Source organism: Anguilla rostrata, chromosome 4, assembly GCF_018555375.3.
Source record: "Anguilla rostrata isolate EN2019 chromosome 4, ASM1855537v3, whole genome shotgun sequence".
In the NCBI taxonomy this organism is placed as follows: domain Eukaryota; kingdom Metazoa; phylum Chordata; class Actinopteri; order Anguilliformes; family Anguillidae; genus Anguilla; species Anguilla rostrata.
The window spans coordinates 63,239,780-63,264,533 of record NC_057936.1 but is presented as its reverse complement, the minus strand read 5'-3'; the positions used below and the strand labels follow the sequence as shown (position 1 = coordinate 63,264,533).

At 46.8% G+C, this 24,754-nt stretch overlaps 1 protein-coding gene across 5 annotated transcripts in view; it reads left to right on the top strand.

The window, feature by feature from the left end:
* Positions 1-15,859, top strand: part of kctd1 (potassium channel tetramerization domain containing 1) — a 36,806-nt gene extending 20,947 nt beyond the window's left edge. For 3 of the 5 annotated variants that reach the window (XM_064333806.1, XM_064333805.1, XM_064333802.1), the window contains 4 exons: positions 6,510-6,688; positions 11,166-11,310; positions 12,622-12,927; positions 14,387-15,859. In XM_064333806.1, coding sequence (XP_064189876.1) covers positions 6,510-6,688; positions 11,166-11,310; positions 12,622-12,927; positions 14,387-14,545 — 789 coding nt within the window. In that variant the 3' untranslated portion in view covers positions 14,546-15,859. Of the gene's footprint in view, positions 1-1,308; positions 2,913-6,509; positions 6,689-11,165; positions 11,311-12,621; positions 12,928-14,386 lie in introns of those variants that run through there. The other 2 variants (XM_064333803.1, XM_064333804.1) reach the window with 2 other exon arrangements.
* The last annotated feature ends 8,895 nt before the right edge of the window (positions 15,860-24,754 follow it).

The following is a 24,754-nucleotide window of genomic DNA, read 5'->3' as shown; positions in this document are numbered from 1 at the left end:
AGTTCCCTTAATAGTGTGGTACACTGCTGCCCCAGTATCATCATATCAGAGGAAACTTGTTAAGTTGCACTCGTTTGATGATGTTTATTATGAACTGTATCTGCTCTACGTGCGGCAAGGGTCATTTCTAATGCAAACGTAACTGATCTCTTAACACGTGTTTCCCCTGAATGAATGATCATGTGACCCTGTGCTTGATTTAGATTTTTAAAATAGTTTCCAAATATTGATTTTGTTCAACCACGTGGCCCACTATAGCTTTTTAGCAAAAAATGTGTGTCGTGAGGGGTTGTCTAAGGTCAACGTTGCGTGATATCGACTGAGGATAAAAGTGAAATTACAACTCTTATACGCGATTTTGCAGCGCGCTCACGGTGTTAAATAAATAAATAAATAAATAAACAAATAAATTAAATATGCGCCGTTGTTTATTTATTTATTTGGGGGGGGGGTGTGTGAGGGCACCGTCTATCATGGACGCAGAGTTCTGTGTTCTTGGCATAGGCGACAAGGGTGCCATACGAAGGTGAGGGGGACAAAAAATTAAAATCTCACTTCGGCGGCCACCTGTCCCGTTCCCCGGTACCAATCGCCATCCCACCCCCCACTTTTTTACCCCTTTATTTCCCTCCACCCCCCTTCCTTTGGCGCTACTCCAGATGGATGGCGCCCTCGGCAGTCGTTTGTAGGTTATTGGCAAGCCTAGAACCGGGCGTGGATAAAACGGTCTTGTAATGGTGCACGTTGCACATTGATGGGGTAGATCTTTTTTACTGTCGGTAGAAATAACTTTCATATAAACCTACAAAAAATGTATTGCTTTAAAGTAGTGAGCGCTGTAACGCATTACTTAATATGGTTGCTGAAGTTTATTATTTTGCTTTCATTGTGCGCACATTCCAAACTAGGCTGTAATGGCTGAAAATGTCAATCACGCAGTAACTGTGTGACAAGGTAGCTTATAAATTCGGTGAAAACGAAATATTAGAATACCCATAAAGTTAACGGTGTTTGAAATTAATGTTGTAAATTCTCAAATAAGTTTGGTTTGTTAGGCTACTAAGGACTGCATACCACTCTAATAATTAGCAGGTGAGGAGAGTAGCCTGTGGGTTTTGTTTTTATCGTTTCTGGAGTTATTGGCAATAAAACGTTATTGAAGAGTCCATCAATCGGTCCAGTATTGGGTACTGCAGACTGTGTCCTTGGTTTATTAAAGACGCCCCCTTTTTGTTTTTGGAGCGTACGGTCCCTGTACCTTTAAGAAGCAGTCTGCCTGTAGCTGAAGGTCACTAAATACAAAAGCTCTTAGCGCTGCGGTCCAATATAGCGCATGCGCCCTGCCCGGGGACTGACAGAGAGACTGCAATATGGCGAGAATGCCTAGCAGCGGAGATTGCTTCACCGACGCAGAGGGGACGGAAAATGAACGAACGAGTAACCTGGAAAGAAGCGACTATGAGGAAGATGAGATTCAGGAAATACAGATAACGGGTGATGAGGAGTTTGAATATGAAAATGATGAGGGGTCGGAGTGGGAAGCTGAGTGTGTGGACCCCGAAAACTGTTCTGCTGTGGAGACGGAAGCGGTCCGCATGCGGAATACGGACCAGTGCAGTGTGGATTCTATTATCCCCGGGCTGCGGGACTCAGAACTGGAAGGCGATGTGCATCGGCCAGACCGGTCAAGAGTGAGTGAAAACACTCGTTTAGCCACCAAGTACACGGTGAGAATCTTCCGGGAGTACCTAAACGAAAAATCCAAAAGTCCTGACTTTGAAACTATGGACAAGGAGACGCTGTGCGAGGTGCTGGGGTCTTTTTATGCAGAAGCGCGTTCAAAGAGTGGGCAGCTGTACAGCAAGTCCTCTCTGATTGGTATTAGGAGCGCTTTGAACAGACACCTGAATGAACCGCCTTACTGCCGCAACCTGGATCTGTCTAAAGATCCCGAGCTGAGAAGCGCGAACCTGACGCTGGCAGCGGTGATCAGAAAGCTGGAAGAACAAGGTGCATGTCCTGTCGTGCAAAAACAGGCAATCACCCGGGCTGACTTGAAGAAACTGTACACATCGAGCGCGTTTAACACTAACACGCCTTTCGGTTTGCTCAATAAAGTGTGGTTCGAAACCTGCATGTATTTCTGCACCAGGGGACGGGAGAATCAACGAGAACTGGAGGAGAGTTCGTTCGGACTCGGGATTGACGAAGACGGGAGAAAGTTTATATACTTAAAAGCGCTGGGACTGTATCACAAATCCAGATCGGCGTCATTGAGTAAAAAAAGAACAGACACTGACGACAATTTGCCCCGCATGTACGAAACTAGCACGGAGTTCTGCCCCTACGCGAGCTTTGTGAAATACATTTCGAAACGGAATCCGCATTGCAAAGCATTTTTTCAGAGACAACGGGACTATTGCAGTGAAAGTGACATGACCTGGTATGAAAACAAAGCAATAGGCAAGAACCTGCTGGGCACTAGGATGGAAATGTTATCAATAGCTGCGAAACTGTCAAAGACTTACACTAACCACTGCATCGGCGCCGTCTCCGTTGCGACTTTGAACAGTATCGTAGACATTGGGTCAAAGTTAGCGCCTCTGCACGTTGCTCCGGAAACGGCCGATGAGACCCAGAATCAGTTCCAACTGGTTGTCCCCTATTTGCACCCGATAGATGATGACGTGTTAGAAATTAAAGAACAAGAAACGACTAAGCGGCCGCGAACAACAGATCCTGTAGACGTTTCCGGACCGGCTTCCCCAAAAAAGCTTTGTGTGCGACCTGCGGAGCGCGGTGGTGACTCCCCCAGCCTGATCGCTGTGAGAACTGACCCTCAGTCTGTAGCTCCCCTCGAATCTAATGGGCAGACGGTGTCCCCTCCGCCCGCTATTGTACTGGCAGAGCAGGTAATGGCGATTTACCTCTCATCGAACTGCGTTAAGAAAAGTTTCCCCAAGTCGTCCCGTCCTTGTAAATACGTTCTCCAGCGGACTTTGTTACGAAGGTGGCAAAGCAAAATTGCATCCGTATCATTGTGTTGCGGCTGATTTTAGTCACATTTCCGCCGATGGATTACGTCTAGTCTATAAACTTTCCCGTGCCTGTGCATTTTTCATCAGTAGAAAGCAGCAGCGTAGCCAGAAATATTCATGGCTACGCAGAAATATTCATTTAGCTGGGCCTGCATTATGGTGAGCCAGAACTACCTGTAGGCTTTCGCAGGTCGGTGTGGTGGTTTAGCAAAGATAAGAGTGAGCCAAGATACTATTTCAGTGGCCAAGCCCACATGTCCCTATACGAGGTCGGTGCGAAGTAGTTTTGTCCCCACCCCAGAAAAAATAAAGTATAAATGCACATCACTGGGGTGGTTCCCAATAGGTACATGAAATTGTGAAATTAAAAAGTGCTTATTAGTACCCAAATAAACACTATTGTACTTTCACGGTACATTTGAGAAGTTTGTTCCTTAAAGCACAAAAATGTACCTTCACTGATACCTTTTTTTCTGAGAGTGATGCCAAATATCGACATGACCTTGAAATTAAATGCAGCCTTAATTTAGGATTTTATTGACTCTATCATTTATAACATTAAATACACCTGTGGTCCCCCCCTGTCGTCATCCGTCCCCCCCCCCAGTGAGAATATTTCTGCAAATTTCTTTACAGTAGAATGAATAGGAAATGGTTTGGGATTTGGCAATTCAATGCGAATACCTGAATTATGCGATAATCCGTTAGTCAATTAAGTGAATTATACTGTATTATCATTACCCTACATGGTTTTCACGCAAAGTCACCGCCTGAGTCCTGTTTTGAGCCAGGAAAACCCTGCTGCGTACATATGCATTTTTTTTTTTTTGCCGCAATTTAGAGAAGACCTCTGCAGTAAATTATTTGAACCCATGCAGTGCTCTTTGTTAAAATAATATTGCTTCCCCCTCCCTAGTGGAAAGTTTCAAAATAAGCTTTTATGTTTTCTGCCATCCTAGGTGAGATTTTGTTTGCTTATTGTGATCAATAACTTTCTTTACTTTTCCGTTGAGTTCTGGTCCAGAAGATTTGGTGTAGAAGTGTTTTTTATTTTTTTTGTTTTGTTGTTTGTTTTGTTTTTTTTGGCAAGACTGCTTGATCAGATGAAGATGCATGACTGAATTATGAATTCATTTTCAAGCCATAATCAGTTTTTTTAATTACAACTGAGGGAATAGTTCTCTATGGTCGTTTCCAAAGAATAGTCTAGTTCCACAATTCTAGCCCCAATTCTAAATTGTTGTGTGTGTCATAAAGGAGGTGCTATGGGAGTCTGATCTCAGCCAGCTCAGTCATTTCATTGCCTGGGGAGGAACCAGGATCAACAGGGGGAGCCCATCCGGTTCTGGCCAGCTCAGGGTGTGGGGTCATGGAGGGTGATCAGTTCAGGACAGGGTCGTGTGAAGAGGTGTATCATTTTCTTTTCTTTTTCTCCTGTTCCTGTTGGTTGTGTAGATGTCGAATCGCTTAATGCAGCCTCAGTAATTACACTCGGGCTGGTCTCGACTTCCTCTCGCCCATTCTCCCCTGATAGTGAGACCTTCACCTTTTTTTTCTCTCTCTCTGCTAAAAAAAAGAAATAGTGTGATAAAAATCGATCAGACTTTCCAGTTGTTTCTGTCAACCTGTCGGCATGGTTGTGTCCATTTTGAAAAGGTTCAGATGGGTCAGTGTTGCACCAAACTGCTTTCTCCTGTAAACCTGTTATTGGGATCGGGAGGGAGGGAGGGAGGGAGGGAGGGGGGTAGTCTTCTGTACTAACAACACTTAAATGGTAATGTGCACTTCGGACTGCACTCTTTATGATTCCTTATGTGATTTTTGTAGACAATGAGTTGTGATTTATTTTTATTTTTATTTCATTCATTTATTTATTTATGTTTTGACAGTAATTTTCAACCAATATCTTCTTTCATTTTTGACTGGTACGATTCTGCATCGGTGCTGATGTTGAGCCATATTAAAGGTCTGTTCACATGAGCTCGTAGCCTCTATTCTAGCTGACCCCAGTGCACTATGTCCTTTACTTGGAGTAATGAATTTAAGCGGTTATGTTTCATACGTAGATGCGTACTAAGCGTCGTGATTTCAGCGCTTTCCAAAATGGATGAAAAGTGGGAATGAATCGTGTAAAGGGCAAAACGTACATGTACTTACGTCGCTCGCATTTAACGGAAAATGTCATCAGTTGTACTGTCGGTCGAGGATAGGCCTGAATTTTCTTTTAGGTCTTCATCAGTAGTTGCAAATCATTTACCTCCAAGGATTTCCTCGACGTAAAAGCAACGCCACTCTGGCACGACATACAAGACAGAATCAGAAATATAATCTGGTCCTGATGGTTTTTTTGAGGAGTACTCCATGTTGTTTGTGCTTACGCAACTGCAAAGTCGCCATTGTGGCCTCGCTTCGCTGAGCGGCCTATAGCGGACAGGCCCCCCCGGACCCATTTCAGACCGCTCATCGTCCGCGTCCTAAATTTGGGTTGCCTGTCTGAGCGCGCTCCAGCGCTGTGTCGCGTGTCCCCGCGCCCCCGAGCAGGCAGCCGCGACGTTCGCCGTCCCCGGAGGTCGCCGTCCGCCCCCCCCCGGCTCGGCGACCTCCTTTTTGTCCTCTCTAGGCCGCCATTTTGTCCTCGGCCCTGGTGGGCGCCGCCGGCCGACCGCCACCAGCGGCCCGAGTCGAAACCGCGAGCGCCAACGCTCACCCATTACTGACCGCCCCTTTAAGGTTTTAAGAGGGGGACATCGAGCCCTCCTGCAAACAGAGGACATTTCCGGGGGGGAGGGGGGAAGGGGGAAGAGGGAAGGGCCCCGATGTGCTGCAGGTAGCCGATTGAGTAAACGTACCCCTCTTCCTGCCAGGACAAAGCCAGTGATTTAGGTCTTATACGGTAGTATTCAGCTGTGGTGTCATTTCTCACACAGTACTGATGAATTTCATAAGCCTGTATGTTTCATAAGTGATAATGGCATAATGCACTTTTTTGTGCTGTGTGCGTTATGCCAAAATGGGAAACGGTTTGTCCTGCTTCAGTTTACTGAAATATCAGTCAGAATGCAGAGCTTAAGCTTCAGACAATAAGCTGCATGAGCAGTTGTAGGTTTTATGTCATATATACCATGTGCATTAAGTAGCCGAGGTTTGTAATGCCCTGGCCAATGTGGTCACAAAGATTGTTGATGGTGTTATGAATATTTTCATTTTCAGTCTAGAGGTGGTATCTTCCTTTGAAGAAAGCAATTATCATTTGAGACTCTAACAACCCCCCGCCCCCTTGCCCCCCCCCCCCCCACCCACCCCTCAGGACCAACACAGAATCAGAGATTAGATCGCTTAGACCTTCTCTCCTGCTTCATCTGCCACGGGTGGAGCGTTGAGTTGGGGCCTTAGTGCTTATTGCGTGGAACGCGACTGTTGCCTGTTGATCTGATTTTGTTTTTTTTTTTGCCCCTTCGTCCCCTTTGACAGGATAACCGAGCCAACATGTCCAGGCCCATGATAACCAGATCGCCAGTGTCTCCGCTGAGCAGCCAGGGCATCCCCACCCCTGCCCAGCTCACCAAGTCCAACGCGCCCGTGCACATCGACGTGGGAGGGCACATGTACACCAGCAGCCTGGCCACGCTAACAAAGTACCCAGAGTCCAGGTAGGTGGCCACAGAAACGCCTGGTGAGACTTCACGTAGGTGGCCACAGATACGCCTGAACAGAAACACCCAGTGAGCGTCCAGGTAGGTGGCCACAGAAACACCTGGTGAGAGTCCAGGTAGGTGGCCACAGATACGCCTGAACAGAAACACCTGGTGAGAGTCCAGGTAGGTGACCACAGAAACACATGGTGAGCGTCCAGGTAGGTGGCCACAGAAACACCAGGTGAGGGTCCAGGTAGGTGGCCACAGATACGCCTGAACAGAAACACCTGGTGAGACTTCATTCTGAATTAACTCTTAGCATCCGGACAAAGGACACACATTAAGTAATGGGTCGTAACTCTCTCATGATCCACTGGTCTAGAAACAAAAATAATATTTTTAAACATTTAAGTACAGTTGTAAGCAGAATACAGTATTGCTGTGATGGTGTGTTGGGCTTAATTATTTATTTGCAGGAGCATTTAAAAAAGTTTTTTAAATTTTTTTTTAAGAACTGTTAATGACCTTCCACGCACTGCTTGGGGGAAAGAAAAAAAAATCAATTTATTGATGAACTACTGCGGTTTTGCTGGTCTCATGACCTTCATCATAACGTATGCATGAAGCAACGTGGGGAAGATCTTCATTTAATTTGTGTTAGATGTGCATGGCAAAGCTTCTGCAGACAGGGTCTCTCTCTCTCTTGCTCTCTCTCTCTCTCTCTCTCTCATTTGCTGTCTCTTTCTCGCTTGCTTGCTTGTTCTCTCTCTCTCCCTCTCTCTCTGTCTCCCTGGCTCTCTTACTCGCTTGTTCTCTCTCTTGCTTTCTTGCTCGTTTGCCCCCCCCCCCTCCCTCCCGCATAATTCTGTCTCCTTTTCAGCTGACCTTACCTAAATCTGTTGTTTCTCCCTAATCTGTAGGCAAGTTGTTCTTCCTCAGCTGAGCCCTTTAGCTTTCTGGGGTCCTCTGACGCATCTCCCCACTTCCTGTCTGTTTCTCTGAACTGTGTTTCTCTAGCTCCTACTGATTCTTTGTGAGATGCAGGTGAAATGTTTCACTGTGGTAACCCTGTATAAAAACGCACGTCCTCGCACAGGATGTTGTGATTTTTATAGCATGTATCCCCGTTTCCTGGAGTTGAGGCGTTGCTGGCCTTCTGGGTCTACCCCGTGCGGAAACCCTGCTGGTCAGTGTGTTTTTTTGTTTTTTGTTTGTTGTGTTGTGTGTCGCGATGGCAACCAGGTAGGGCTGCAAGAGAACTGAGAAACACCTTTCTGCTTTTAATGGACTTTTAAAACTTTGAAGCGTTCTTGCTGACCGCTCACGTTAGCCTCTTTGTGATTGTGTCGTATTTTGTTGAACACCTTTTCTTTAGTTCCCTCCTTGGCGGCCTCTTACGTTTCCTTGTTCTTTGATGTCAAAACTCAAAATATCTCAATTTTCGCTTCTCCGGTGTTGAGCCACGCACCCGTTTCGTCTGTTCTAGGGCCTGCAGTGGAGCCATCTGCTGAAAACCAGACGTACCTGTAGCCTTTGTGCCGACCTGGGGGGGGGGGCACACGGGGGGTAGATTGCGACTGTGCCGTGGGGAGGTGGGGGTTGCTTAGGGGGTAGATTGCAGGTGTGGAGGGGGTGGGGGGGTCAGGGTAATTTGTGATCGCGGAACGGGGGGGGGGTGGGGGTATTGCAATCGCAGACCGCCTTAAAAAACATTTTAAGAAGAGAACCACTGCTGCCAAAAGAGCCCTTTTTGCTGTCTGAGGGCAGGGGGTCACATGCTTCAGCATATGGGGGTGCCTGTCTGCATGTGGCAGCTGCAGTGAATTTAGGATTCTGAGGCACCGTGTAGATTTCAAGGATTATGTTGGAACACTATTTATGCAGATTGTAAAATCCTGTGGAAAAACAAATAGTGAGTGATATAATTCAGCCTGGCAAGCTATTGGCTGCAAGGCAGGTAGATTTGTGTGGATTTGCATATGTAACAAAAGCTTTGGAGAGAGAGATGTCCTGTCAGCAAGAAAGTGAATTTCATGACACAAAGAAGTGTGATCCTGAAAAAGAACAGTAGCTTACTTGTTCTTTTTTATTTTTATACCTAGACACTAAAGTGGATTTCCGCAGTAGTAAGTTCACATAAAGCCGGAGATATTAGTCACGGAAGTCACAAAGTCGAGCGTCATCGACGTCTAAAGAAATACCTGCTTACTCTCAGCCTTGTACCGGAGGAGTTGTGCGCGAAAGGAACCGCCAAGGCACACAGAGGCGCGTGATCTTTTGGGAAAAGACGTCTGATCTGGTACCCCTGCCTGGCACTGAAGCCGGCACTGCCTGGCAAAATCCTGCCCCCCTCCCCGCCCGCGTCCTGAACCAAATTACCCTCATTACCGCTCTCGCTGGAGTGTTTGTACTCCGGCAAAAAACAAGCTTATGGCAAGAGGACCTCTCATCTGGATGTCTCTCTCTGTTTTCGTGGCCGTCAACGTATGCTTCCCACACACGGGGGGGGCTTGGTGGCCCTCCCCGTTGCCGTTGTAACCGTCTATACGTAATAACAAAGCTTTTTACTTGGGTTTTTCAGTCATCTGATGCACTCTGACAGTCACTACAGTCCGTTCCTGAAGCCTTTCGTGGCACGTCCAAACTCCGCCGACGCAGGTCATTCACCGAAGTGAGCCTGTTTCCACCTGGTTTAGAGTCAGACCGTTACAGGAAGTAGGAGAAGGAAAGTGGTACGGCAGACGGGCAAGTAACTCCCTATCCGCCTGTCCGGCACTGCCTGGAACCTGGCTAGTCACGCAACAGAGAAAAATGTAAACAACTTACAACAGGAGTCGTACCAAACCCAGGATCAGGGTAGGGACATGTTAAATGGTTTCCACACTGGATGTATTTCATTCACAAAATCGCAAAAAGCAGACTGTAAAACAAATTGCTCTCGTATCTTTTATTTAAAAAAATTATTATAATTATTCTAACAGATGTCATAAAAGCAGTTAAAACTCTGAAGCTGCCATGCCATCTGGAAGCAACCATCTTAAGTCCAGGGGTGGCCTCAGGCCTGGCTGCAGGCAGGAGATTGGCCCCCAGCAGTCTTTACCAGATGGTATTGACCATTCTATTCGACTCATTCATCACATCCTATTCAAAATACAGTCAGCTCCATAACAAATGCATATTTTCGCTTGATTTGTCTCTGTACTCCACAATCAAACCGTTCACATGTGGTTGAATGTGTGGTTCTTTCAGAAAGTAAGATCTAAGTAAAGGATTTTGTAGAACGTACTGTACTTAGCATTTGGAATTTGGCTGGGGAACAGGCATTCACTTGTTGGCGTTGAGTGTTTTCTGTGTACAAGGCGAGCAATTAAACACTTTCCTTGGGTGTTATTTTCAAATATGTACCGACTTTTCCCATAAAGCTTTAATTTCATCTCGAGCTGTAACCAGACGTATGTGCTAAGTGGTTTCTCGGAAGTAAATTAGTGAAAATTTGACGGAGTAGAGCCCTAGGTGTTCATTAAGAGATGTTCCAAATATCAGTCTCTAAAACTACCCTCCTCCCCCCACCCCGGCCACCACCCCCTGGACTGGTATTTTCGGGCCATGTCTGCAGTTCATCAGTTGGCAGATTAGTATACCAGACGTCCTGAATGACCCTAAATCCCCACTCTGTATTCATACTTTGATTTCTTTTTGCCTTCTTTTTTGTGTCATTTTAAATGGCAATTTTCAAAGCCAAATCATCAATACACTCTGACTCCTTGACTCCTGAACTCACACACACACACACTCTGAATGAATGGGTCATTACATTTATTTATTTTTTTCTGCCCAGCTCCTTCAGTGTTTGTTTTGTTTTTTGTTTTTGTCTGTGTGGGCCCCCGTAAAACTGTAGGCCAAAGCAAACTTTTTAGTCCAGGCCTTTTGAGGGCCCCCCCCACGCCTTGAGGCCCCGGGTAGTCAGTTCCACTGCCCCCACCCCCGCTGTGATGCCCCTGATCTACAGTATGAAAGGGGCAAAAGCAAGGCTGGGCTGGTCAGTTATAATGCAGTGCTGTTTAAGCACCAGCTTCCTTGTACCAAAAACAAAATGCACCAATCAGGTGGCAGGTAACTACAGTGGTCATTGTTACCTCTATATGCATGTCTGCTCATTTTGACATTTTAAGCAATAATTAATTTTGTCGCCTAGTTTGTGTTAACGCTCAGAGTTGGTATTCGTATCACTGAGGAGAAAGAGGTGTTTTATGAAAATGATTCCACAAGGAAGAGTTATCAGTCTGACTTTTAAAAAATGAATAAATAATATATATGAACCACTGTCTTCTAAACTGGAAGTACAATATCATGAAGGACCAGAATTATACCTATGAGTGGCAGCCTTGTTTTTTTACCTCTTTCTCTCTCTTCCTCGCTTCCTCTTCCTCTCTCTCTCCCTCCCCCCCCCCCCCCCCTCTCTCTCTCTCTCTCCCTCTCCCCCCCCCTGCAGAATCGGTCGGCTCTTTGATGGCACGGAGCCCATCGTTCTGGACAGCCTCAAACAGCACTACTTCATCGACAGGGACGGCCACATGTTCCGGTACATTCTCAACTTCCTCAGGACCTCCAAGCTCCTCATTCCCGACGACTTCAAGGTAGGCTCTCTCGCCCCCTGTCCCAGGCAAGCATCAGATTCGTCTCTCCTCTGTACCCGCGAACCTGTCCGAATTCAGCACATCCCTGCTAACCGTCCTATTAATATCTCCCTTTAGCGACAGGTACTGGAGTGGTGTTAAAGCAAAGCTGCATTTCGGTCTTTTTTTTTAGCACTTAGTCTTTTCAGCTTTTTTATTTATTTATTTTTTCAATTTTTTTTTTTAGAAGGGATCTAATCATGTGCAAAAGTAAAAGTTTCATTCTGCTAAGTACTGCAAGTAAGCTCTCCAGAAGATGATTTCAAACCCAAAATGGTCAAACCTCAAATGGTCAAACGCTGGTCTTCTGCCCGCAAATGAGCAGTTCTAAGCGCAAATGCGGATGGCTAACGGTAGCGTGTTTTCGTGGGGAGTGAATGCGGATGGCTAACGGTAGCGTGTTTTCGTGGGGAGTGAATGCGGATGGCTAACGGTAGCGTGTTTTCATGGGGAGTGAATGCGGATGGCTAACGGTAGCGTGTTTTCATGGGGAGTGAATGCGGATGGCTAACGGTAGCGTGTTTTCGTGGGGAGCGAATGCGGATGGCTAACGGTAGCGTGTTTTCGTGGGGAGCGAATGCGGATGGCTAACGGTAGCGTGTTTTCATGGGAAGCGAATGCGGATGGCTAACGGTAGCGTGTTTTTGGGAGCGAATGCGGATGGCTAACGGTAGCGTGTTTTCATGGGGAGTGAATGCGGATGGCTAACGGTAGCGTGTTTTCATGGGAGTGATGCAGATGGCTAACGGTAGCGTGTTTTCATGGGGGTGAATGCGGATGGCTAACGGTAGCGTGTTTTCATGGGGCGTGAATGCGGATGGCTAACGGTAGCGTGTTTTCATGGGGAGTGAATGCGGATGGCTAACGGTAGCATGTTTTCATGGGGCGTGAATGCGGATGGCTAACGGTAGCGTGTTTTCACGGTGAGTGAATGCGGATGGCTAACGGTAGCATGTTTTTGCAGTGACTGAATGCGGATGGCTAACGGTAGCGTGTTTTCGTGGGGAGTGAATGCGGATGGCTAACGGTAGCGTGTTTTCGTGGGAAGTGAATGCGGATGGCTAACGGTAGCGTGTTTTTGCGGTGACTGAATGCGGATGGCTAACGGTAGCGTGTTTTCGCGGTGAGTGGATGCGGATGCGGATGGCTAACGGTAGAGTGTTTTCGCGGTGAACGATTGCGGATGGCTAACGGTAGCGTGTTTTCGCGGTGACTGAATGTGGATGGCTAACGGTAGCGTGTGTTTTTCGCGGTCTCCCCCCCCACCCGCAGGACTACAGCCTGCTGTACGAGGAGGCGCGGTACTTCCAGCTGCAGCCCATGCAGGCGGAGCTGGAGCGCTGGCGGCAGGAGCGGGAGGCGGGCCGGGCCTCGCGGCCGTGCGAGTGCCTGGTGGTGCGCGTGGCGCCCGACCTGGGCGAGCGCATCACGCTCAGCGGCGACAAGGCCCTCATCGAGGACGTCTTCCCCGAGATCGGCGACGTCATGTGCAACTCGGTCAACGCCGGCTGGAACCACGACTCCACCCACGTCATCCGCTTCCCGCTCAACGGCTACTGCCACCTCAACTCCGTCCAGGTGAGGCCCCCCCGACCCCCACCACCCGTCACCCTGCCACCACCCCCCCCACCCCCCGAGACAACTCGACCTTTGCTTTACTTTCGCTTGCCTGTTTACGTTGGATTTTTTTATTATTTATTTACTTATTTTGTTGTTATTTGTATGGTGTGGTTTCTCTCCAGACCGTCTCTAATATGGGACGCAAACAATCACAAACATTCTGTCGTCACGGTGACAAGTTCTGGTGTCTTTTCTTCTCCACCCCCCCCCCCCCCCTCCCTCCCTCCCTCCCTCCCACTCTGACCCATCTGCACACCGCCAGGCCCCGATTCTCGCACCTTCAGAAACCCGCTTTCTGGAGAAGGGGGCGTGAGCTCCGTCCAATCCTTTCTCCACCCCCCACCCCCCCCCCCCCCCACCGCGGCCCGGTCTTGAAAGAGCACGCTAGGACAGGCTGTCCGTAGGCAGGGCATAATCCTGTTTGGTTATTAAAACATATCGCCACTGGGTCCTGTAGCCCGCGCTAATGGCGGGTAGACGGAAATTGCCGGCAGTACGGGACCTTTGTAGTTTGGCATGCAGTCCAGCCCCGAGCGCCGAAGAGTGCTGAGCTCGGGTGCTGCCAAGCGGCTGAATAAATAAATAAATAAATAAATAAATAAACACAATCCCAGCGCCCCCCTGAGGGCAGCCTAATGGAATGTGATCTCGCAGCCTTCTGGAGAGAGAGTGTCTGCCGCGCCAAGGAACCGGCCCGTGTGACCGCGGCGAGAATATACGGCTCGCTCAGTTTTTATTGGGCAGCCGCGATGGAAGGCTGTTGAATTGCAAATGAAATGTTTACCCGTTTTTCTTCCCGCCCTCTCTTTCTCCCTCTCTCTCTCATGCTCTGTCTCTCTCTCTTTGACTCTCTCTCTCTCTCTCTCATGCTGTTTCTCTCTCTCTTTCACTCTCTCTCTCTCTCTCACTCTCTCACTCTCTCCATTTCTCCATCACTAATCTAAAGTATTTTAATGGCTCCTGTCCTTGAAATGAAGGGTCAAACAGCGCAGTGCCTGGCGATTCTTAAGTTACAAGGCCGGGTGCCTGAAGAGAAAATGAATGCATCATGTTCCTTGAAGGGGGGCGTGATGGGGGGGTGGTGACTGACTCATCTGGTTGTGTACGTGTGTATCATCCATCGCCTGCGGTAGAAGGCTCCCTGGCACTCAACTCATGGGCCCTCAAGGTCCAAGAACTGCTGGTTTTCCACCCTCCCTTTACCTGGGAGTCAGGTGTGAATACAGTCAGTAGCACTAATTGTTCAGTTAATTACCTGGGGGAGAAGAGAACCAGGGCTGGATTTGGATTCAAGGTCCAGATTTGAGTACCCATGCTCTACGTGTTTCTGTTTCCGTGGGAACTGCGGTCACATGGCACGGAAGGGGGGCGGGGCCTGACGGCGGTTTTTATCGCGGTCCTCCTCTGTCCTCGGCAGGTCCTGGAGAGGCTGCAGCAGCGCGGGTTCGAGATCGTGGGCTCCTGCGGGGGGGGCGTGGACTCCTCGCAGTTCAGCGAGTACGTCCTGAGGAGGGAGATCCGGAGGGGGCAGCGGGGGCCCTCCGTCATCCGGATAAAACAGGAGCCGCTGGATTAAGGTGGGGGGGTCGGCGGGGGGGGGGGTCTCGGTTGGGCCTCAGCCCTTTTGAACGGCGGACATTTTGAAACAGTGGCCAGTAATCGACACCTACGGACTCCTACGCTTTATTTTCTTTTTTTTTTTATTGCGTTGACTTTGAATCTTGAGAACCACTGAGGAGAAGAGGAAGAAGAAACAAATGACAAAAAAAAAAAAAACTTCATGTGAATTTCTATTTGAAAGACTGCGTAGAACATCTTTTGAAATCATCTTTGAACCTTCTGGAGTTTTAATGATCGACAGTTGCCAAGTCCCGCCCGTCCAAATGGGAAGAAGTTTGTTTTAAAACTTTGAGACTGCGTTTGATTGAAATGTCCTTGTAACGCACATTTATCCAGGTGTGTTACAGAGGATGAGCACCTCTTTCTTAACCAGTTCATATGAAAACAGGTCAAACCTATGCTTTCTCTGTTTCTGACTGCATTATATCAATAAGAGAATAAGCTAATCAGTGGGGGGAAAAACTCTGAGAACATGTTGGTATTTTCATTTACTTAAAATCCTTTTTCTAAGGTTCTAAGGTACAATATGTCTGACGATGTTTCCGTTTAATAAATGTACACAGTTGTTATCATAACTGGTTTAAAACAATTTTATCTCACAGCAACAGCAAAAAAAAAAGATGTAAAAATTTAAACGTTAAAAATAGAATGCATTTTTTTGTAATGGAAATCTACCGTGTGTAGATCTATGCTATGAAGGTCCATGTCAATATAGCTGTAAGTAAATTTTCTTTTGTATGTGAGGGTGCATTGTGCTCTTCTAAAATAATTGCAGTTTTACAGAGAGCACCAAGACCCCCCCTTTGTCTGGGAACTCTAACCCAGCCTAAACTAAATAGACTGAAATGACTGGGAATAGCAATCCGTTTATAATCTGCCATTTACTGACAGTCCACAAACTAAAATAATAATGTGTATCTATGTAATATGTGTTTTTTTTAAAACCATAAAAAAAAAAAAAACATTTTGCCATTTTGGGCAAAAATATCTACTACGATTGCGTTGATGAATTACACAGCTTGTCAGATGGCTAGCAGAACTTTTTTTATTGATTAAGATCTGTAACACATAATTAAGAAAAGGGATTTGACAGGCTGACTGTACTTCTGTCATTTTTCATTGATATTTGTGACAGTACATATTAACTAACTGGAAAAACATCCTGTGTTATCATTGGACGTCCAGTTGACTCAAGTCCTGATGAACAAGCTCACTAAAAAATAAAGTCACAAGGAATGTAATAAAGTATGTTAATAAATGTTTAACAAAAAGTGGAAGTGATCTTTAACTGGAGTATTTTGCACGCTGGATACAGTTCTGTTTTTGCGTTACTGAAAAATCCGAAACGTTGACAGTTTGGGCCAAAGTTAATAAAAACGTTTTCATGGATAGCCTGGGGAGAAAACTGGTTTGAGCCGATTCATGGTAAGTTGCTAACGCACTGCATCCTTGCATCGATTGTCCCAAAGCCATCGATACCTATCACAATGAAAGATTTAAAAATCACAAGAGCTTAAACGCAATAAATAAGTTACAAGATTATGTTTTTATGAGTATAGTTATAGAATAGTTGTTGATCACCTGCTCCCAGTCACTATTGTGTCATTTAGCACTATGCCTGTCGGCGATAACGAGTTGTCGCTTATTCTTATGACCGGCATTACCCGTACAGGTTGGCCAGAACTATGCAGGCGGCAGGTGTGTGTGATTAGCCAGTGTGTGAGACTCGAGTGAATCACTTCCATTTAGAATCTTACATGTATCATACTGTGATTCAGGGTTCTCTTCTTTACAGTGATACAGAATCCATTATCAAAAGTGTAATAACAACCTAAATATAAAACTGAATGCACTGAGAACATGAGCCAGCCACCGCAAGAATTTCATTACGGTTTAATTTGTTCGTTCATCATTCAAAGCGTGTGTAACGCACAGAATAAAATCACTTCAGTATTGAAGCTCTGAGAAAGCTGTCAGTTGGAACTTTAATGGAAAAGAGGAATTTCAAAATTTAGTATAAAATTAAACTTCCATCCTGAAGTTCTCGCACCAGCCACAGAAAAGCAGGTTTAGTTTTTTTTTTTTTTTTAAGGTTTGCCACTTTTTAATTTAAAATTCTCTCGCAGTAATTTTGTATGAGTCTTTTAAAACTTTTTTTAAATCCATTCAGACGCCCTTAAGACACAGAAAGAAGATAGGCTGCCTCCAGAAAAGACATGTTATTGCAGTTTTAGATTTTGTTATATTTCTTTAATAAATGGTGGGATTTCTATTGTCGCATACTGTAACGTGATCTGAGTGCCTGGACAGGAACAGCGCTGAATCCAAAGGGTATAGCACTGCACTGAAAAGCAAAAAAAGACTTTAGCATACCTGCTAATGGGCTACATGTAACCTTGGGGCGACAGTGTAGTATAATGGGTAAGGAGCTGGGTCCTTGAGCAAGGTACTTACCCTGCATTGCTTCAGTTTATATCCAGCTGCATGAATGGATGCAATGTAATCGAACCTGTGACCTTTAGGTTACAAGACCAGCTCCTTACCCATTACTCTACACTGCCGTCGAACTGAACGACCAGATAAATCCTGGCTACATCCTAGTTGGCAAACAAATGTAGCTGGGTTTTCACCTGAATGCATTTCACTGACATTTCCCTAGAAAAAATATTCATTTGGGTTTATATTTTCAGATATGGGGGGGGGGGTCACAAGTTTTGTAACATGAGATAAAGCCTACCGTTCATCCCTGTGGCCAGTCCTCTCAGAGGTAGCTTTGAGTACAGTGGTCATCTTCAAACATCAGCTGTAGTTTCATTTTGTCCAGCTTGTTTTTTTTTTCCCCCCCAAATCATCTTCATCACTCAGCTTTTTTAATGAACCCAACCACTTTTTTTCTTTAAAAGAAATTGGTTTCCCTTTTTCTGCAGTAATGGAATTGCTGATGATGCCTCTCATGTCACCAATCCATTGTCTCCAGTGCGTTTGCCTTCAAGCCATTGGTTGTTGACACTATAAACCGCACAGTACTACACTGCCAGTCCTCCTCTAGCCCCTATACAGAGGGGGACTTGCGCACACACAGTCAGGACACCCCAATGTCTTGGGGGGGAGGGGGGGGGTTTCTGATGTCTGGGGAGAAGCTTCACACTCTTGCACTGTGCCACAGAGGTGACCGAGAGTGATTGGCTGAATTTATTTCAACATTTCGAGCGAGCTTCAGTCTCTGATATGCCTCTGCTGTGAAGCCCCGGACCTCGCCTTCTGGTGTCAAATTCAAGGTTTCTGAGACGGCATAAATAAGTGATGGATGGAGATTGGGGGGAGGGCGTACAAATTGTGTACTTCACCATTTGTGAAGAATTTCAGAGAACTTTGAATGTCCTCTTTTCTTGACATCACTCTCTTCCTTCAGGGAATGTCGATCCCCCCCCCCCCGTCTATGCGACAGAAAAGACTCCTCTTCAGCGTTCCTAACGGCAGTCTAACGACTTCCATCACTGTAAAACTTTAAATCCTAAATGAATGTGTGGGCTCTGGGGCTGTCCTCGTGTTGCCGCCCTTAGTATATCTGCTTCCAAGGCCCTTGCACGTTTTGAGAATTTGTAAAACCTTCTTCCCCGAGTATCGACCCAAAGTTTCTCCACCACTGGACTCCTTGCTAGCTCATTGAACGGACGTTCCCATTGAGCTGTAAGCTGTTCAGTCTTGTGCTCGAATATTTGAACTGGGCCGAAGACGAACAACAGCAGCTGCAGAAACGCAGCTTCGTTAAAACATTTACATTAGGGCTCATAAATAATGTGTATATTCGGTACCGAAATATATCTATAAATCAAAGTCTACCTTTGTAGATTGCATTCAGAAAAAAAATAAAATACTGCCTCAACCAAGAACCATTTATAAGCTGGTGACATCTGAACGGAGTTGAACATTCAGTCATTACTTCCAAATAACATGGCCGGGGAATCAATCACATTTACATAAGGGGAACGGTGGGGCCTAGTCATTTGTAACATAAAAATGAAACTGTCACATGACATGGAATTCGCCTCTGTGTAGGTTTCACGCCAATGTTTTAAAGATGTAAAGAGACACAAAATAAACATCTCGCAGCCTGAATGATTTATGCGAGGGCAGTAAATCAGATACAAGCCGCGTAAAATGTGTTATGGTCAGGTCGTTATAGCAAGGACACAAAAAAAAGCTGTTATATTTTGGCGAAATAAGTGCCATTCTGTTTGATTGTAGGTTATGCTCTGCTGATCTTTGAAGGTTCCTAACTTTAGATTCACTTCATGGTGCAGCAGTTGTATTTTCGCTCTTGCTCACGGGGGGGGGGGGGGCGCATTTTAATCGCATTTTAAAAGAGTACCACTGGGAGGAAATAAAAACCCCAGGAAAGTGTTTGGTTGGCCAGTCCAAGCGATTAACTGTTCTACACTGAACGTTACATTTAGATTTGATGTGAGTTTACGTTGTCCGGCTGAACATTTTTCCTTTTCAAAATTAATTTTCAAAATCTACACCAACCGGCCTTAAAATAAGTGCATGAAGGACCAAACCGATATAAGTGTGGGGCGGGAGGGGGGAGGGGGGAGGGGGGGGAACTAATTCTAGTCTTTAAATTGGTTTTCATGGAACAGACCTTTAAGAAGGTTTTATTTTCACAGTGTTCGCACCATATGTTAACACACACAGCGACAGGTTTGTGAAAAATGTTGCATGAAGAAGAAATGACATCTGATTGAGACGGATGGTGAATACATTATGTGCGGCACATTCACATAATGTGTGGCCCATCGACAAAAAGAAATAATAATAATAATAATCCTAACAGATACAATAGGGTTCCACCAGCTTCGCTGCTTGGACCCTTAAATAGGAGAGTAACAGAAGCAATCCTGTACAGTAGGTGTCTCAAAGGAGCCAGGGCATGGGGTTTGAATCAGAAAACCTGCTGGATGAACACGAGGCCATAGCTGAGGCTCACGCTGGGCCTGAAGATTTGGGAAATGAATGACAGAATCTTTTCCTCTTTAAATCAGAGGAAGGGTTCGTCCTGGAGGCTGTGCTGTGCTGTTGGGGGGAGGGGGGAGGGGGGGTGGAATCCCCCTCCCTGAATCCCTCTGCCACATAGACCCCCCCCCCCCCCTCCCCGGGGCCCCCTCATCGGGCTGAAACCCAGAAGAGCGCTTCCTCACAGCGGCGGTTCGGAGTGAAGCGGGACTGTTGTTTACACAGCGATGAGGAGATCGTAAAAAAAAAAAAAAAAAAATGGATTGTGGGGTGGGCATCTGGGGATACCGCCACCGCCCGCGCCAGCCCATAATATAAACCGTCAGACGGTCGCTTTAACGCCCCCCCCCACCGCACGACTCCATTCAGTGGAGATAAAGATAAAAGCGCAAAGTCTGTAACGTGCCCGCTGATATACTGTATATACACACACACACACGCACCCACACACAGACACACGCACACTCACACACACGCACACAGACACTCGCACGCACGCACACACACTCGCACGCACACTCACACACATGCACACAGACACACACACAGACACTCGCACACACGCACACGCACACACACACACGCAGTGGCGGTTCGTGAGAGCTGGGGGGGCGGAGCCTCACCTGATGTACTTGTCATTCATGAAGTCATTCATAAATATTAATGTTTGGCAAACTGCTTTTGTCTTTCGCCATCTGATGACTCATCAGAGACTGGGACAGGATTAGACACTTTGATCTCCAGCAGAGAAGCGAAGCAGAAACATTATAATGAACTCAGTTTAGAGCGCCTCGCTATGCAGTCAATAATTAAGAGAACAGAATCACTCAAAAACACTTTTTTTTCCCCGCCCGCTCTGAACTCCTGATTAGAGGTGATAAATGTTAAAATAAAACATTGAAGCGTGCAGTGAAATGTGCAGAAGCATAAATATCGGTCCGCTGGAGATCTTTCAGTAAAGAGTTAGGTCCTGTTAGGTGAGGTCCAGGGGCAACCCACAAAGGCTGTATTTGGCAGGCAGCTGCACAATGCGATATCCTGTGTGTAATGGTTATGGATTATTGATCAGTGAAACCTGCAGGATTTTCCCACATTTAATCAATGGACTTCTAATGCACGCGTGCATGCACACACACACACACGCACACAGACACACACACACAGAGTTCTTATCCTCCAAAAAGTAAATTGGAGTTTCTTTCATTTGCATATGAAGATATGGCAACGCCCCTCTGAGTCTCACTGGCTGAGACAAACTCCACACAGCACATATATACAGTACTTATTATATTAAATATTAACTCGCAGGTGAATGCATGCAGTGTTTCATGCAATCGATACGTTACGCCTTTATTAAAAGCCAGCAGGCTCGACCCATAAATCACAGTTCATTTAACAAATACGCCACCGTATTTATAACTATGAGGATTGACTGCGTGTGTTCCCACACATAAATATTGTTTGACACCGAGCTGCGATTCAAAGGCTGGTCATTTATAAACCGTTCAGCCAGACGTGGTGCAGCGCTCCACGGTGCGGTCTGCGAAACGAGCAGCAGCACGCATCAAGAAGTCAGGCAGGAAAACGCTGCCTGCACACGACTGACAGTCAGTCTATTTATTTGACACCTCTCGGAGCTGTCGATGAAAGTACTGGCCATGAATACAGCGCTCCCCCTGCAGTCCTCTGAGCTCCAGGAGGAAGAGGAGGAGGAGGAAGACTTTGTGGCGGGGAAGTAAGGCAAGGGTGAGGACAACCTCGGGGGCCGGGAACTGGTAACGAGCGAACTGGTGGCGGCGTTTATGCATATTCACGACTTTAAAAGGAATCGGGGATGTCCTACTCCAAGGGTAGAGTCTGGAGGCGAAATGAGAGGGGGGGGGGGTAAGGGGTAATGATCGGGGGGGTGGGGGGGTGGTTGGGGGGATGAAACGGTTCCTGGGCCGCCCTACACACACCGCAGAGCCAACTTTCATGAGAGAGAAAGACAGAGTGGGAGAAGAAAGAGAGCAAATTTATATATATATATATATATATAACTGCAATCTCCTCCAGTGTCTGGGTGATTGCGTCTCAAGCGAAATTAGCGGGTAATCAAAGGCCTGGGTTCCGCCCGCAGTCTCTCCTCCCGCCCGCCCGCCCGCGCGTCCCTCCGTCCGTCCGCCTCCTTCGCCGCTCCGACGGCGGCTCGTCGCTAAGGAGCTCTCGCGCAATTACTCAGCGCCCGCTCGCGCTCTTCGGCCTCGACGCGCTCGCTCTCTCTCCGCCTCCCCCGCGCCGCGCCTGTACCCTGCTTCCCCTTCGTTCTCATCATCATCATCGGCCGTCCGTCGCTCGAGCGCGGCACTCCGCCGGCGCTGATGGTGCTGAAGAGCTCGCCGGCCGTTCGAGTGTTTGCGTCTGCCCCCCCCCCCCCGCTCCCGAGCGCCAATGTCACCCCGGACAAGAGCGCTGTCCGTCGAAGAGAGACTTTTAAAAATTAAAATAAAAAAAAAGAGCTGCAACTGTCTTTCGTTCTTGTGATCGAGTCACATGCCACCTGATTTGCATACTTGGTGCCCAACCAGGTGCCACATCCGGTCACTCCCCCTCCTCTTAACCCCTCCCCTCTTCCCTTTTTAAAAAAATGTCTGAAAACCCTTTTCCCTCAGCAGGCTTCTGAATGCAAATGTCACCTTAGACAGGAGCGCAATCCACCAATGAGAATAAAAAAAAAAGAAAAAAAAAAAGATCTGCAACAGTCATGTAATTGCAATCAAGTCATTTCGGTTACTTGAATCCGAACCGGGTGGCACATCCAATCACCATCCCTCCCAGTTACCTGCCCAAACCCCAAAGGCACGGAACAGCCAGAATTTCATTACAGGTGTCTTCACACCGACTCGCGTCCACAAAGATTCCCGGGGAGTCAGAGTCTCAGAGTCCATTCCGCAGGGTGACAGGTAGGCAATCTCCCCCTCCTTTTTCCCTCTCCCCCTCCCTCTCTCTCTCTTTCCCTCTCTACCCCTCTCTATCTGTGGCTGAAATAATTCAGGGAAATCCTTTCCAGTGGCCCGGGGTGGCGACAATTTTGAGTGCAAGAACTGAAGCAGAGGCTCGCATACTTAAAGCCGGGAGATTGAAGCCTCTTAAATGCCTTTATTAAAATATAATGACCTGGAGATTTCCATCAATTATTTCCAACGGCTCGCTGTGGAAGAATGGAGTTCATTTGCTTGATGAATGCATTTGCAGGCCGGCCACAGAATCCCCTCTCTCACATTGTTTCTCCTCTTTTGCCTGCGCGACATGCTCAATGCACTCCTGGCTTCCAAAACCGAACTGCCCACGGTCACATGACCATGCCACTCAGGAGCATTTCAGGACGCATTTGTACACGATGGCGTGTGCGTGCGTGTTTTTGTGTGTGTGTGTGCCTGTGCGCGTGTGCGTGCATGCAGATGTGTGTGGTTGTGTGTGTGTGCGCGTCTGTGCGTGTATGCAGGTGTGTTTGTGTGTGCGTGCATGCAGGTGTGTGTGTGTGTGCGCGTGCGTGCCTGTTACAATGTAACCAAGTAGAGGTTGTGAGGACATAATGGTCACATGGTCGTACATCATTCCTGTTGATAATGTATGATGTTATAGATAGCATGTTGGAAATGTATGATGGTGTAGATTATGTGCTTGTACCTCTGGAGGAAAGAGTAATAGAAGAACTACCCAGGAAAGCAGAGTAAAGTCTGTAGAATACTGATGGAATTAAGAACTGTTTATGAGTTGCAGAATTCTATCCAGTGATCTAGAATGCATACTTGTGTTTATTATTTTACTTTATCAACCTCTCACTGAAGTAGAGGCAATGATATCCACACAGCGATGCATTTTAGGCTGGGACTATTGTTGCTGCAGGCAACCTTTGAATTTAGCTTCTAGTGAGTCATTTCTTTTTTATTCTTAGGTAATAGAATAATACAAAATTGGGAAACAACTGAAACTCTCGTCCCTGGGGCACTGCGGAATAAATAGCTGCGCAGACTTTGTTTTCGGCAACTTTTAACCGTTCCTTTTTGATTATTGACAATATGCCGCGCTCTTATTTTCCTAAAAGCGATTCTTCAGCCATTTGCAAAGGAGGAAAAAAAACAAAAAAAAAAACAAGCACATCACTCTGCCACCCGAGACAAGGACTAAATGAGAAGCTGAGCGGCGACTAGCATAGGGTCTGCCCTTCCTCACCATGGTGTTGTTTGGCTGACTGGGGGGGGTAAGAATTTTTAGTACCCCCTTGAAGGGTGTGTTTGTACGAGCCAAAAAGCATCTAACTCACTGCTTTGTGAGGGACTTCTTAAGCAGCCACTACTGTCAAGCGTCCTAAATCTCTCAAAGGTTTCAGCCATTCTTTTTCCCCAGATAGAAGCGTCACTTTAACACCACGGCCCCTGCGTGTTCACTGGACTTGGAGCCCCAGAGACAGGCCTCAGCTCACCAGCTCGTCTCAACGTTTCTCACCTCGCCAGCAAGTCGTCCCCAAAACATCAGCAGCATGACGAGCATGCGGGCCGGGCCCCTCTTGAGTGCAGTACGGGAACATCTGGCACACGCCTCCATCCAGAATGACTTAAAAACCAAATGCGAAGCTCTGTGTTTCTTTAATTTACATACAATCCGTTTATACAAAATATGGAGGATGAACCTAGCAGAAAGGTCAAAAATGGCACCTCAGGACTTCTTGCATGTACATTTTCCCCACCACATCACGGGCCAGTTTTGCTTTGCAGTACACAGGTGTTGTGTACATACACATTTTGAGCTCAATTCGAAAGAGCATAACGGAACACAGCACAAAGGCCATGTATCCAAACACACCTGCCCTGCCACAGGAAAAGCCAAACACCCATAATTCCCTTTTTTTTTTTTTTCCACCGCAGGGCTCAGAAACCACGTACAGCTACAACATAGCAATGCAACGTAGCAACGACCACGGCAAACAGCAACCGCCCTTTTCTTTTCCGCTGGAACGCCGGCCTCGGACGCGAGCCCATCGCGGCTGATTACTCCGCCGTCGTTTGACTGAAAGGCCAGCATTACCGCCACATCTCGCACAAGACAAATTGTCGAATGGAAGGGACCTTTGTTTTGTGTCTGGGTTTAATGATTTGTGGGCACGCAT